Below are 13268 nucleotides of genomic sequence, written 5' to 3' on the forward strand. Positions count from 1 at the left end.
CCTAGAAGTAATGTGAGCTTTGTCTTCTTGCTGCTGCAGAAAGCCACTCAAAATGAAGGTGTGAGTTGCTTTTTTTCCAGGGTTGAAATGCTGCTGTAACAGAATTTTCCAGCTGCTGGACAGTGGTGTTTGGGCTGCAGTTGAGTCTTCCTTCTTGCTCCACTTTCAATGCTCAAACCACTTCCTAGGAGGCTACCAAAGTAGGAGAAGGATTCTGGTGCTGGATGCCCCAAACAGCTTGCACATACACTCCAAAACTCAGCAAAATCACACCAAACAGATTAAAAATTTGCACCAAATTTCTGCACACTGCACCAGTATAGGCTGCTGTATTGAACACTTTAGATGCCAAAAAATAGACACAAACAATTGGAACAGTATACAAATGAAAGTAGGTACACAAGAGGAACTTATCAAAGGCACTAGAATGGATGAAGAAAGCAAGAAAAAACACAAGCACAGTTTAAAAATTATTCCAAATGCAAACTGTTTAATAATTTTCAGAAGTGTTTGATAAAATGCCCCAATGAATTTCAGATTTTGTGTTTTTGATTTTTCAGGGCCTGTAATCTGGATTGGTTGGTTCTAACAGCTTTTTAACACTTGATACTTCTTCTTTTGATCATGTATTTCATTTTTAATCATGGAACCAGCTTTTTCACAATCCAGCAATGAATTTTACACTAAAATTACCAAAACAGTGGCTGGAAAAAAAACAGAAACTGCACCAGAAAAAATGAACTAAAATGGTGGTTTTGGAACCCAAAATGAGTAGCAGTGTTTCAGCAGCTTGGATGAATGTTCAAACAACTTTTATTCATGATATTAAACATGTTTAAACTCTTAAACAGCTGAAATAATGCTTACTACTCAAATTCACTGGTCCACTTCCAATTTTAACTCAAAATTGATGGTTTAAGTGTCCAATCTGCATATAACTTCAATTTTGACCAAATGAACAGTATTAGAAACTTTTAATCATCCATTTAGACTTGTTCAAACTGTCCAAACACACAGAAATAGCAGGATTCGAAAATCACCCTTGCTATGGCCAAATTATGCAGCAAAAACCATCAAGGAACCAACCAAATTTAGCTTTTCATGTAATCAAAAACAGGACAGCAAAGGCAATGACTCTAAGAAGTGTAAAAACACAGATCTAAGCTAGATTTAATGTGCTTAGCATGACCAAACTCAGATTATACAATTCAAGGAAACTTAGCACGGTGAAAAGCTTGGATTAAAACAGTAACAGTGATTTGAAACCAGATTTCAAGCAACTCAACCACTCATTTTTCAATTCTGTGATTATTAGGAGTTGCTATCACCTCAAACACATGTAAAAACAGTAAACAAACTTGTACAAAGCTTGAAAATAAAGAAATCTGGATTGCATCAGCTGATATCAAATTAATCCAGAAATGATGTTTTATGCAGATTTTTCTACTGGAATCAATATTTGCAATGCTAATTGGCTCAAATGATCAAAGCTGGACATGTTGCCATTGCTTTATATGATCAACATAGAGCTAGCAATTGCTCAGGACACACTTAAAACGAAAATGAAAGCTAGAACAGAATCAAATACTTGATGACAGAGTTGAAAAAAACTGCACAACAGGACATGACCATAACATTACTGGAAAATGAAAAATAAAGGTAGAAATGACTCAAACAAATAAAATTCACCGTTTAAAATGAAAGATGGACATAAGGCACTGTAAGAACACAGAATTAAAGGCTGGAACAGAATTACAGAAGCAGAATTAAAACTGAAACAGAAATAGAAAACAGAAACAGAAAACAGAAACAGAGATGGAATTCAGCAGAATTAAATTGCAGAATGAGAAGAAATGCTTAGCTCCTTGGTGCGTGGAGAACCTAAGCTCTGGATACCACTTGATTGAAGCTTATCCATGCTTGAATGACCTGGCCTTGCAGATGCAGCGGATGAAAAATAGTATTGGTGCAGTGGATGAAATACATCAGAGTGGATGCAATAGCAATTGGGTTAGATTTTGGTGTATTTGAGTGGAATAAGTATGTGTGGGAACCTCACAACTCAGAAGGCCTTCCTACAATGGAAGGAAGCTAGAGGAAAGGAAAGAAAAAGTAGAGAGAATTAAATGACTCAAGAGCAATAGGCTGGCAGTGAATTTCAGCAGCAATTTACTAAGCTCAAAAGTAACCCAATACAAAGAAAAGGCCCTCTTATTTATAGGTGAAGAGGAACCTAAATTCTGTTTGTAATTCCCTCCTAAAATTCAAATTATTCAGATTTTGATCAAGAAAAATCCATGCCTCATTCCAGCTCATCCAGCAAGGTGTGTGCTTCCTTCCAAATCAGCCAACATTCACGTGGAAAATGCTGGTGCATGCCGTAAGCACCTCCTTTGCTTTTTGGCTCCTTTGCTTGGTTCTTTCTTGGATGGCTCAATCATATTCTCCAAGATTTATTAATTCCTACAAAACAAAATATAAGTGCTTTAATTAAGAGAAGAAGGATTTTTATAAGTAACCTTCCATAGAAGTAAAATGTTAGATGATCCTTCTTCTTCTTGAATCTTCCTAGCCATTGCTCTAGTAAGAGGTCCAATGTGATTTCTTGATGGTTTTCCATCACTCGTGATGCCACTCATTCACGCACCTCGTTGTCGCCACTGTTCATGACCCCTTACCACTATTGTTCGCTTCGTGCTTTTGCCGTACTTTTGTTCGCATTCTCTTCGTCGTCGCTCGCACACTGTTGTTGGTCACCAGTAGTTCGCTTGTATCTGCCGACACATTGTTCATGTCCTCATGTCCTCGTGTTCACATTGGTTTTGCTTCAAAGGTTAACCTTACTTTAAAGGCAGTTTGAAGCATTTGAAGAAATGGTGTTTTCTCTATTTTTAATATATATTTTTTCTGTATTTAACGTCGTGTAACACTAAATCGTTGTTTTCTTAATCTTTTAACAACGTTCATTTAAATCATCATCGTTTGGTCCAAACTTTTAAGGATGACTATATCTACGACGGTTCAAAAACTATCGTTGGAGTGTCGTTTTAATCGTCGTTGAAAGCCTGTTCTATTTTAGTGTAAAATATGTTTAACTAATATCCTCAACCAAGAAGAATGTGAATTGATTCTTTTTCAAAATTGGTTTGTTTTAATGTTTCAAAACAATTTTGAAAACATTCTTTAATGAATTAACAAGATTAATATGAGATGCATTACTAAGATCCAAAACAATCACAAAGAAAGACAATAAAGATATTTGTAATAAGAAAAAGAACAAGACACAAGGATTTTTATACTGATTCGATTCTAATGAATCTACATCTAATATTTCTAGCAACCTTAGCTAGAAATTCCATTATAGATCTAAAGTTTCATACTACAAGTGCAGTTACATAATCCTAAAACCAAGATTTAAGCAAAACCTTGAAGAAACCCTTAAAAAAACAAAAAGATTAGGTGATGCTTCTCACAATCACCACAACCTTCTACAAAATGGTGAATTACAGAACAAAGATATAAGAAAGATATCACCTGTATGAAGATATTACAATTGAAACCTATATAGCCAAGAGAAAACTCATTCAATATTTTAATCTTCTTGAATAAAAACATTTTTTGCAAAGATGAAATGCTCAAAACTATCACACACATGTTCTGCTGATTTTAGGATTTCAAGGTATTGAAATGAAATGAAAGAAGATGCAATTTTTAAAGAAAAACTAAGTAACCATCAAGATTAATCGATTATATTAGTAACTTAATCAATTAATATGTCTCATCCACATTTTTTTAAAACTTATTAAATTAATCGATCATGTAAATGACTTAATCAATTAAAATTGTTAGGTTTTATATTTATTTTTTGAATTTGATTATGAGTATGTCTAGATTTAGACTAATAAATTATTATCGGATTAAGATTGATTAAGAGAGTTTTGCTTAACATACATATATACTAAAATACACACTAAAACTAATGTTGATGTATCTAAACAAACACCTATCATAATACTTGAACATTATAAAAAAAAAAACTAATTACATAATCACACAAAACATTGAGTAAATAAAATCATTTAATTAAGAAAAGAGAGTATTTTCTCTGGTTGAAGTTATGGAATTCAAAATCCAACTATACAAATAAAAAAAAATACTTGAAAATTGAATTAAAGTTTTAAAATGATTAAAAAATCTTTTTATTTCATTTTCACTTTTGATTTTAAATTTAAATTTAAATTAAAAATCAAACTAAAAAAAAATATTTGTAATATTATATATTTATAGTTAATTAACAAACATATATGATCAAGTCACTTAAAATGTTTTTTTATGATAATATATTTATATTTCTTAAAATACAATAACAAATTTATTTTAAAATTTTTAATCGTAAGATTGTATTTAAGGTATTTATAAGTATACTATGAAGTTGAAATTATAAATACTATATATTAATTGTAAAATAAATTTATATTTCACTATTTAACATTTTTTATTATAAAATTTTTAATAAACTTTTTATTAAAAACTATTCTATATTTTGTTTTCTAAAAAGGTTCAAGCAATTTGTAATAACAAAAGTTGAAAAAATCTACACATAATTAACTAATTCAATTCTTTAGTAAAAATGAATTCAACTATACAAATGAATTATGAACATTTTTAAAAAAGAATAAATAAAATTATCACCATCTTCAGTTATTTTTTCCAATACAATAATAATATCTCTCTTCTCTTTTTCTTCATCTGACCAAACATACAGTGTATAGTTGGGTTGGATGATTGATCCACTTGCGTGCCGCAGCTGACACCGTCGTATTGTGAAAAAAACAGTTATTGCAACCTACTTTAGCTTGGGAACAGTAAGGTGTGACACGTGTAGCATAACTGCACCTCTTCACATTAAATAGCCATGCAAGCAGTCAGACACACAGTACAAATAATTGAATCTATCGTTCAAACATCATGCCACGTATCCAACGACAGTATCATGAAATGAATCACCGAAGCACATGGTCATTGAAATGAGCTCACCAACCAAAATCATCTCATTTCAATTCTCATAATGTACCATCTTCATCTTCTCCCCCACTCAAATTCTATATAAACACCACACCAAATCACTTCTCTTCACCACCCACAACACAAAGCAACACTTTTTCACTTATCTCCCATTCTAGAGAAACACTGTTTCTGTTTCCGCGACCATGGCCAGCGTGAAGGTTGCATGCATGGTTGTAATGTGCATGGCTGTGATGAGTGCACCTATGATGATGGTGCAGGCCGTTACATGCGACCAAGTGACAGCGAGCCTGGCACCGTGCCTAGGTTACTTGATGAACGGTGGAGCGGCTGCACCAGGGTGCTGTAGCGGAGTAAAGAACATTCTGGGTGCTGCCGGAAGCTCCGCTGACAAACAAACCGTGTGCAAGTGTCTCAAAGATGCTGCTGGTAAGTATAACATCAATGACCAGTATGCTCAGGCACTCCCTGGCGTCTGCAAGGTCAATGTCCCTTACAAGATCAGCCGCTCCACCAACTGTGCAGAGTAAGTTTAATTCACTCACAGTTTCTCAAATTTTGACTGTTCTACTCTCTTTTTCTCAAATGATTTTGTTCTTGGATAAGTAATCTGTTTTGTTAAGCCTGAACATATATTTAACCATGTGTTTGTTTCTGTAATATTGCTGCAGCATCAAGTTCTGAAAAAGCAAGTAGCTTTCCTAATTTCTGCGAAGGCAGCATTGTAGCAGATACTATCAGAATAATAAAGAGAAAGCGAGTGTGACTGTAGGGCTCCACCTATGCGAGCCTCTTAGTTTCTCGGCTTCTGTTATTATATAGTCTTTGTTGTTGGGTGCGATTTAATGTATCTTACTTGATTGTTGCATGTAACAATCACGCATGTGATATGGTAATTTCATCCTACTATTAATATTGTTGCGTACCGTGTTAATTTTCAAACAAACAAAAATATAGCTCGACACCTAAAAACACTTAACTTTCAAATTTCACTTTAATAATATTATAACGTGTATTGATGTTATGGTACTTATGCGTATAAAAATAAGCTATTCTCAAGGCTAACAAGAATACAAAGTAATGATCAGTTTTCTAACAGGACCAACTATCGAAGAAAACTTCAAAAAAAAAAAAAACAAGCTACACATGGTTTAGAAGCTCAAACAATCTAGTTATACATTTTATTTATTGAAAAAGAAATCATAAATTTCCACATGATTCATAGGAGACTACGCACGCATCAACATGTTAAAGAAGCCGTGTGCATCTTAGTTGGGCTCTTCCTCCGTTGGTAGTTGTCTCAAAATTAGGTTGTTTAACATGCGAGCCAATTTATGATCCTAAAACATCCATTATCAATTGTTGGTAATTGTCAAACACGTCTTTTCAGTTGTGTTTCGGCAGGATTTAGAACCCTAAACCAAAACATTCAAAGTTGTCTGCTCCGATGTCCAGTTGTGCTGTCTTCTCTCTTCTCCTTGTCCAAGCCGCGGGGGAGGGTGCCTGCAAAAGACACTCCGACGCTCAAGTTAGTGACCTCGCGTAGTAATCTTGTAATCAAGATTAGTTATCAAAGCTCTAAGTTCAGTTCAAGTTACCTGTCTCCTTTGCCAGACAAATATTTATAAATTATAATGAGCTTACCGTTAGGTCTGACTCATTAACCACCAATGAATGACAATATTAATTGTCAATAAATGACAATTATTTTCATTAACTCCCCGACAGTTATTACTATTGATTACCTTAACGGCTCTCTTTACCGATCGGTTCATTGACCTGAGAGGTATCATCGGCCGGCCGACTCTTCTGCACCTTTACCGTTCGGTCGGCTATGAGCCCATAGTAACATAAGCCTCCCAAGCCCTAGCAAAATTTTTGATATTGCGTTGGGTTTATAAAGTTATATCGATTGGTAGAGGATTTTACCTGAGTTTCAATTCATACTAGCATGCGTTCTTTATCGTCCGAGCGGGTTTTGCGCTAAGAGTTCCTTTGAAGTGTTGCCAGACCAAGGCGAGAGTTCACGAAAGAGCTTGCTTTGCCGCTTGATTTAGGCTTAGGAGTTCACTAAGAGCGTGCCCTGAGACCAAGGTGAGAGTTCACAAAAGAAATCTGCCTCACCCGCTCGGTTTAGGTCTTAGGAGCTCTCTAGAAGCGTGCCCTAAGACCAAGGTGAGAGTTCACAAAAGAAATCTGCCTCACCCGCTCGGTTTATGTCTTAGGAGCTCTCTAGAAGCGTGCCCTAAGACCAAGGTGAGAGTTCACGAAAGAAATCTGCCTCACCCGCTCGGTTTGGGTCTTAGGAGCTCTCTAGAAGCGTGCCCTAAGACCAAGGTGAGAGTTCACGAAAGAAATCTGCCTCACCCGCTCGATTTAGGTCTTAGGATCTCTCTAGAAGCGTGCTCTAAGACCAAGGTGAGAGTTCACGAAAGAAATCTGCCTCACCCGCTCGGTTTAGGTCTTAGGAGCTCTCTAGAAGCGTGCCCTAAGACCAAGGTGAGAGTTCACGAAAGAAATCTGTCTCACCCGCTTGGTTTAGTTCTTAGGAGCTCTCTAGAAGCGTGCCCTAAGACCAATGTGAGAGTTCACGAAAAAAATCTGCCTCAGCCGCTCGGTTTAGGTCTTAGGAGCTCTCTAGAAGCGTGCCCTAAGACCAAGGTGAGAGTTCACGAAAGAAATCTGCCTCACCCGCTTGGTTTAGGCTTAGGAGTTCTTTATCGTCCGAGCGGGTTTTGCGCTAAGAGTTCCTTTGAAGTGTTGCCAGACCAAGGCGAGAGTTCACGAAAGAGCTTGCTTTGCCGCTTGATTTAGGCTTAGGAGTTCACTAAGAGCGTGCCCTGAGACCAAGGTGAGAGTTCACAAAAGAAATCTGCCTCACCCGCTCGGTTTAGGTCTTAGGAGCTCTCTAGAAGCGTGCCCTAAGACCAAGGTGAGAGTTCACAAAAGAAATCTGCCTCACCCGCTCGGTTTATGTCTTAGGAGCTCTCTAGAAGCGTGCCCTAAGACCAAGGTGAGAGTTCACGAAAGAAATCTGCCTCACCCGCTCGGTTTGGGTCTTAGGAGCTCTCTAGAAGCGTGCCCTAAGACCAAGGTGAGAGTTCACGAAAGAAATCTGCCTCACCCGCTCGATTTAGGTCTTAGGATCTCTCTAGAAGCGTGCTCTAAGACCAAGGTGAGAGTTCACGAAAGAAATCTGCCTCACCCGCTCGGTTTAGGTCTTAGGAGCTCTCTAGAAGCGTGCCCTAAGACCAAGGTGAGAGTTCACGAAAGAAATCTGTCTCACCCGCTTGGTTTAGTTCTTAGGAGCTCTCTAGAAGCGTGCCCTAAGACCAATGTGAGAGTTCACGAAAAAAATCTGCCTCAGCCGCTCGGTTTAGGTCTTAGGAGCTCTCTAGAAGCGTGCCCTAAGACCAAGGTGAGAGCTCACGAAGAGTCTGCCTCACCGAGTTGAAAAATATTCCCTGCCGATCGGTTGCTCAAAGTTGGCCAAGTAGTTTGTATACAAAGTCCTGTTATCTGCACCGAAGGAAAATAACACTCAAATTTTGAACAGTGAGAAAAATATAGCTAATAAAATTAGGCTATCTTTTGAGTTGAGGCCAGACGAACGAGCGAGTGAGACCGTTCAGTCTTGATGTGACTGCTTTAGAGTCTTGTGACCGAAGTTGGTGAGCGTTGGTGGTGAGACTCTGTCATCGCCGATCGGTGCCAATAAACGAGCCTGATTCGGGTTACTAAGCGACAACTCTTTACTCATGTCAAGGTAACCTCGCGTTCGGATTATTGAGCAAGCGTACGGTCCTATCACCTGCACTTCCAATATGTACAAAAGAATAAATGTTGACGATGATTATATGAACCATCACCGCTCGGGAGGTGTTAACTAAGAGTTGAGGTGTCCAACTGAAAATTCCACAAGTAATGAAACTCGAGAAACTCTTAAAATCGAGTAGCCGTTTGAAAATATCATAAAAATTAAATCATGTTGGTTTGAAAATCATTGATGTTGAAACTGGTCATACGGTGGTCATCATCGAGGAGACAGAACTGCTCGGAATAGTGAGTGGTGCATCGCCCTTTAGGGTTTGAACGAAGGCCAATGGCCTTGTTGCTGCTACCGGGTTGGACTTAGCCCATTGATCTTGCCCTGCAACCTAGTAAGATGTTTCAGTTAAAAACAATTTTAGGCGGGAAGAAACAACAATGTATTGGTCTCTTGGGCTCGTGATCAGCGGTGACAAAGACACTGAAACACTGGCTGTGTTGAACGGGCGTCGTGGCTGTCGTGGCTGCGGTGCCGCCACATATTGACGGCGCGCTTCCGGGAGTCGTCGGGCACCATGGGGAGGTTGTCGGAGAACATACAAGTCTCCATAACAGAGGAGTTATCGTCTGTCCATCCATCGCCGAACGGAACTATCTACTTCCTCCAACTCTTCACACGACTTTCATCAACAGACCAAGCTCCGAATCAGAATCTGCATCTACAGTGTTAAGCTTTTCGGTTCTCGATACCACCAGCTTCAACTCCATCATGTTGGGAAGATAATTCCCCTTTTGTTTCGGCTCCGACGAAGACGCGAAAGAAGAATTACTGTCGTCGCGTTCTGAGTGTTGAACGCTGTAAATCGAAATACAATCCAGGGAGGAAGATATCTCGCAGGGAAGAGAAAAGAGAGGATAAACCTATCCTCAAATCTTCAACCCACTTTTGCGATACTAGGCATAGCAAATTTTGAAACTTGCGTGTTAACATCCCGTGCAGCCACCGGAGAAGTCGTCGGACCCGAAGATAGGAATTCGAGCGACGGTGAGGAAGGCGGGATAGTCTGGAGGGAAAATCAGATTCTTCAGAGTTATGAATGGCTTGTCGGCGTAGTCCAGCACTCCATACACTTTATCCATGATGGTGACACGAAACGAAACGTTGCTTTCCTTTGCCTTGTTCCCGACCAGACTTTCTGGAACCTCTGCTTCCTCCTTCCATTCAGCGAATCACAGTCCGTCATCAAGGGAAAGCAAATGCAACCTGTCAACAGTATTCTGTATCGATTTTGAATTTTGGTATGGACAGGTTGGCACGGTGGAAGCTGATTTGATGTACAACACTTTCCTTGAGGTTCCATGTCTCAGACCCTCACGTGAACGGATTAGCCGCTTTGATAATACTGGTTCACCGAGCGCGGATTGCGTCGGAGCCGCTCGGTCCCTGGTGAACGCCTGGGGTGTTCAGAAGTTGAGCACCTTCACCTTTGCCATCGTAACGCGTTGGAAGGCACTCGGACGATTTCGCCGCCGGGTTTATGGCCCCGCTCCCGGGTGAGTTGGAAGATCCGGGCGGCGTAAACATTCTTCCCTCTCTAGAACCCTTCTCACCGTAACATCTTTATTCCTTCTTGGCACTGGAAAATGTTAGTTAGTACTAGACAGCAAAGTGCCAATTATCCAAAAAATTTGATATATTAGTGGCATGCTTTTTTACTATGCCGCAGATAAGGATTCCATTAGCTTTTCTCATTAACAAACCTTTAACTGACAAAGTTGTTTCCTTTGTTCTCAAAAGTGGTGATTTGCACGACTCCCATAAAGAAGTAATTGCACCACAATGATGACGGTAGGCACGTGTTCATAAAATAGAAGAAAAAGTTAATTATATTGAATTTAATTTACTTCTAAAAGAAAGATGTGATTTTTTGATTGTAATTTTCGGAGATTATGAAAGGATTTCTCTACATCCTTTTCTCGGTTGCGGTTCCCACATTCAATAGGGAAACTACCGAGAAGCTGGATTTTAACCGCGTTGGATCTGAACGGCAGAGAACGTTGATGTCGATCTTTAAATCCGAGAAAATGATGGGTGCGCCATTGGACTCTGTTTGTTCCTGAATGATCCTTAATAACAACATGATATGAAATTAAGATATGAAATTATTCAGCAAAGGATAAGATAGAAAATGTTTATCAAAATATGTGTATGATTGAGCAAAGTCAAAAGCTCATAAGTGCATAAGCTGTTAATATTAGTGGTGAGACTCTTTGCCGTCACCGATATGGCTGATAGATGCGTCCGAACAAAATAGTGATTTTGAGAGCGAGTGTTCGTTTGACTCCTAGTGGCCAAAAGCGGATGCCGCTCGGCCCCACGGTGGGCGCCAAAATGTTTCGGTAGGATTTAGAACCCTAAACCAAAACATTCAAAGTTGTCTGCTCTGATGTCCAGTTGTGCTGTCTTCTCTCTTCTCCTTGTCCAAGCCGCGGGGGAGGGTGCCTGCAAAAGACACTCCGACGCTCAAGTCAGTGACCTCGCGTAGTAATCTTGTAATCAAGATTAGTTATCAGAGTTCTAAGTTCAGTTCAAGTTACCTGTCTCCTTTTCCAGACAAATATTTATAAATTATAATGAGCTTACCGTTAGGTCTGACTCATTAACCACCATTGAATGACAATATTAATTGTCAATAAATGACAATTATTTTCATTAACTCCCCGACAATTATTACTATTGATTACCTTAACGACTCTTTTTACCGATCGGTTCATTGACCTGAGAGGTATCATCGACCGGCCGACTCTTCTGCACCTTTACCGTTCGGTCGGCTATGAGCCCATAGTAACAAGTTGTAATAAGAATCAATGATTGACTTCAACCACGTAAGGAACTGCGAGAGTCGTTTCATCATTATTTATCCAATAATAAATACCACGGTTCTTTTTATCTTTTAATGGTTAAAATCATGAGAGTAGAAAGATTATTTGGGCTAAGTTAAACGGATAAAGATATGCACGTAAATGGAGAGGAAGGAGGTTTGGAAGTAAGGAACTCCAAGCTTTTTAAGAGAGTGGAAATGGAGGTTAGGCTGTGAAAAATAAGGCTTATGAAAAGAAGTACTAAAAAATCCAAGTATGTAATGTTGAAGAATTTGAATAACAGAAATACTAGGTATATGAATTTTTTGTTCTCGAGAGACTCTTAAAACAATTCCGGGAATAATTATTCCACTTTCATTCATACTTCTTCTCAAATGAGATACAATTATATAAGTTGAGGTATAATTATATAAGCACGGTTAACAGCTTATACGTAAAATTAGAAAACAACTTTAAAAAACAGAAAACAACTTATACATTTACAACTGTTCCTAACTAAGCGTAACAATAATTTAAATTCAAATTCTATCTTCAACATTCCTCCTCATGTTGGTGGATGAATATCACTCATGCCCAACTTGTTAATGACTTCTGCAAACACCCTTCCTGAAACAGCCTTTGTTAATACATCAGCAAGTTGATCTTCAGACTGAACATATGGAGTTTGAATTTCTTGATTATCTAGCTTTTCCTTAATAAAATGTCTATCCACTTCAACATGTTTGGTTCTATCATGTTGAACCGAGTTATGTGCAATTTCTACCGCAACCTTGTTGTCACAGAAAAGATTCATTGGTTGTTCATATTTGATTCCCAAATCAGCTAGGATGCTCCTAATCCATAGTAATTCACAAATTCCATATGCCATACCTCTAAATTCACCTTCAACACTAGATCTTGCAACTACCTTTTTCTTCTTGCTTCTCCATGTGACTAAGTTACCTTCTACAAATGTAAAATACCCTGAAGTTGATTACCTTGTAGTTTTATCTCCAACCTAGTCCGAATCCGTGTATCCTTCTATGCAAGCTCTATCATTTTTTGAAAATAGAATAGACCTTTCCTTGGTGAACCTTTGAGGTATCTAAGGATACGGTATACTGCTATCATATGTTCTTCACTAGGAGAATGCATGAACCTACTTACAATGCTCACAGAATAGGCAATGTCAGGTCTAGTGTGAGACAAATAAATTAACTTTCCTTTTAACCTCTAGTATCTATGCTTGTTCGTCTCAATCTGGTCTGGATATACAACAAGAGAATGATTCATTTTAATTGAAGTATCAGTTGGCTTGCAAGCCAACATTCCAGTCTTAGATAGGAGGTCTAGAATATATTTTCTTTGAGATAGAAAAATTCCTTGTTCAGATCTTGCAATTTCTATGCCAAGAAAGTATTTTAGTTATCCTAGATCCTTCATTTCAAATTCAACAGTCAGTCTCTTCTCAAGTAATTTCATTTCTTCCACATCATCTCTTGTTAACACCATATCATTTACATAGACAATAAGTATGGCCACTTTTCCTTTGTTATGCTTTATAAACAAGGTATGGTCCGAATTACTTTGTTTATACCCAAACTTCTTCATTG

General features: G+C 38.2%; 1 protein-coding gene across 1 annotated transcript; it reads left to right on the plus strand.

The window, feature by feature from the left end:
* The first annotated feature begins 5117 nt into the window (after positions 1–5117).
* Positions 5118–5938, plus strand: LOC108328361 (non-specific lipid-transfer protein 1). The gene is made up of 2 exons (XM_017562221.2): positions 5118–5551; positions 5697–5938. Exons 1-2 carry the CDS (start codon positions 5211–5213, stop codon positions 5707–5709), a joined length of 354 nt encoding a protein of 117 aa, XP_017417710.1. The 5' UTR covers positions 5118–5210; the 3' UTR covers positions 5710–5938.
* The last annotated feature ends 7330 nt before the right edge of the window (positions 5939–13268 follow it).

The sequence above is a fragment of the Vigna angularis genome, chromosome 2 (genome assembly GCF_016808095.1).
Source record: "Vigna angularis cultivar LongXiaoDou No.4 chromosome 2, ASM1680809v1, whole genome shotgun sequence".
Taxonomy (NCBI): domain Eukaryota; kingdom Viridiplantae; phylum Streptophyta; class Magnoliopsida; order Fabales; family Fabaceae; genus Vigna; species Vigna angularis.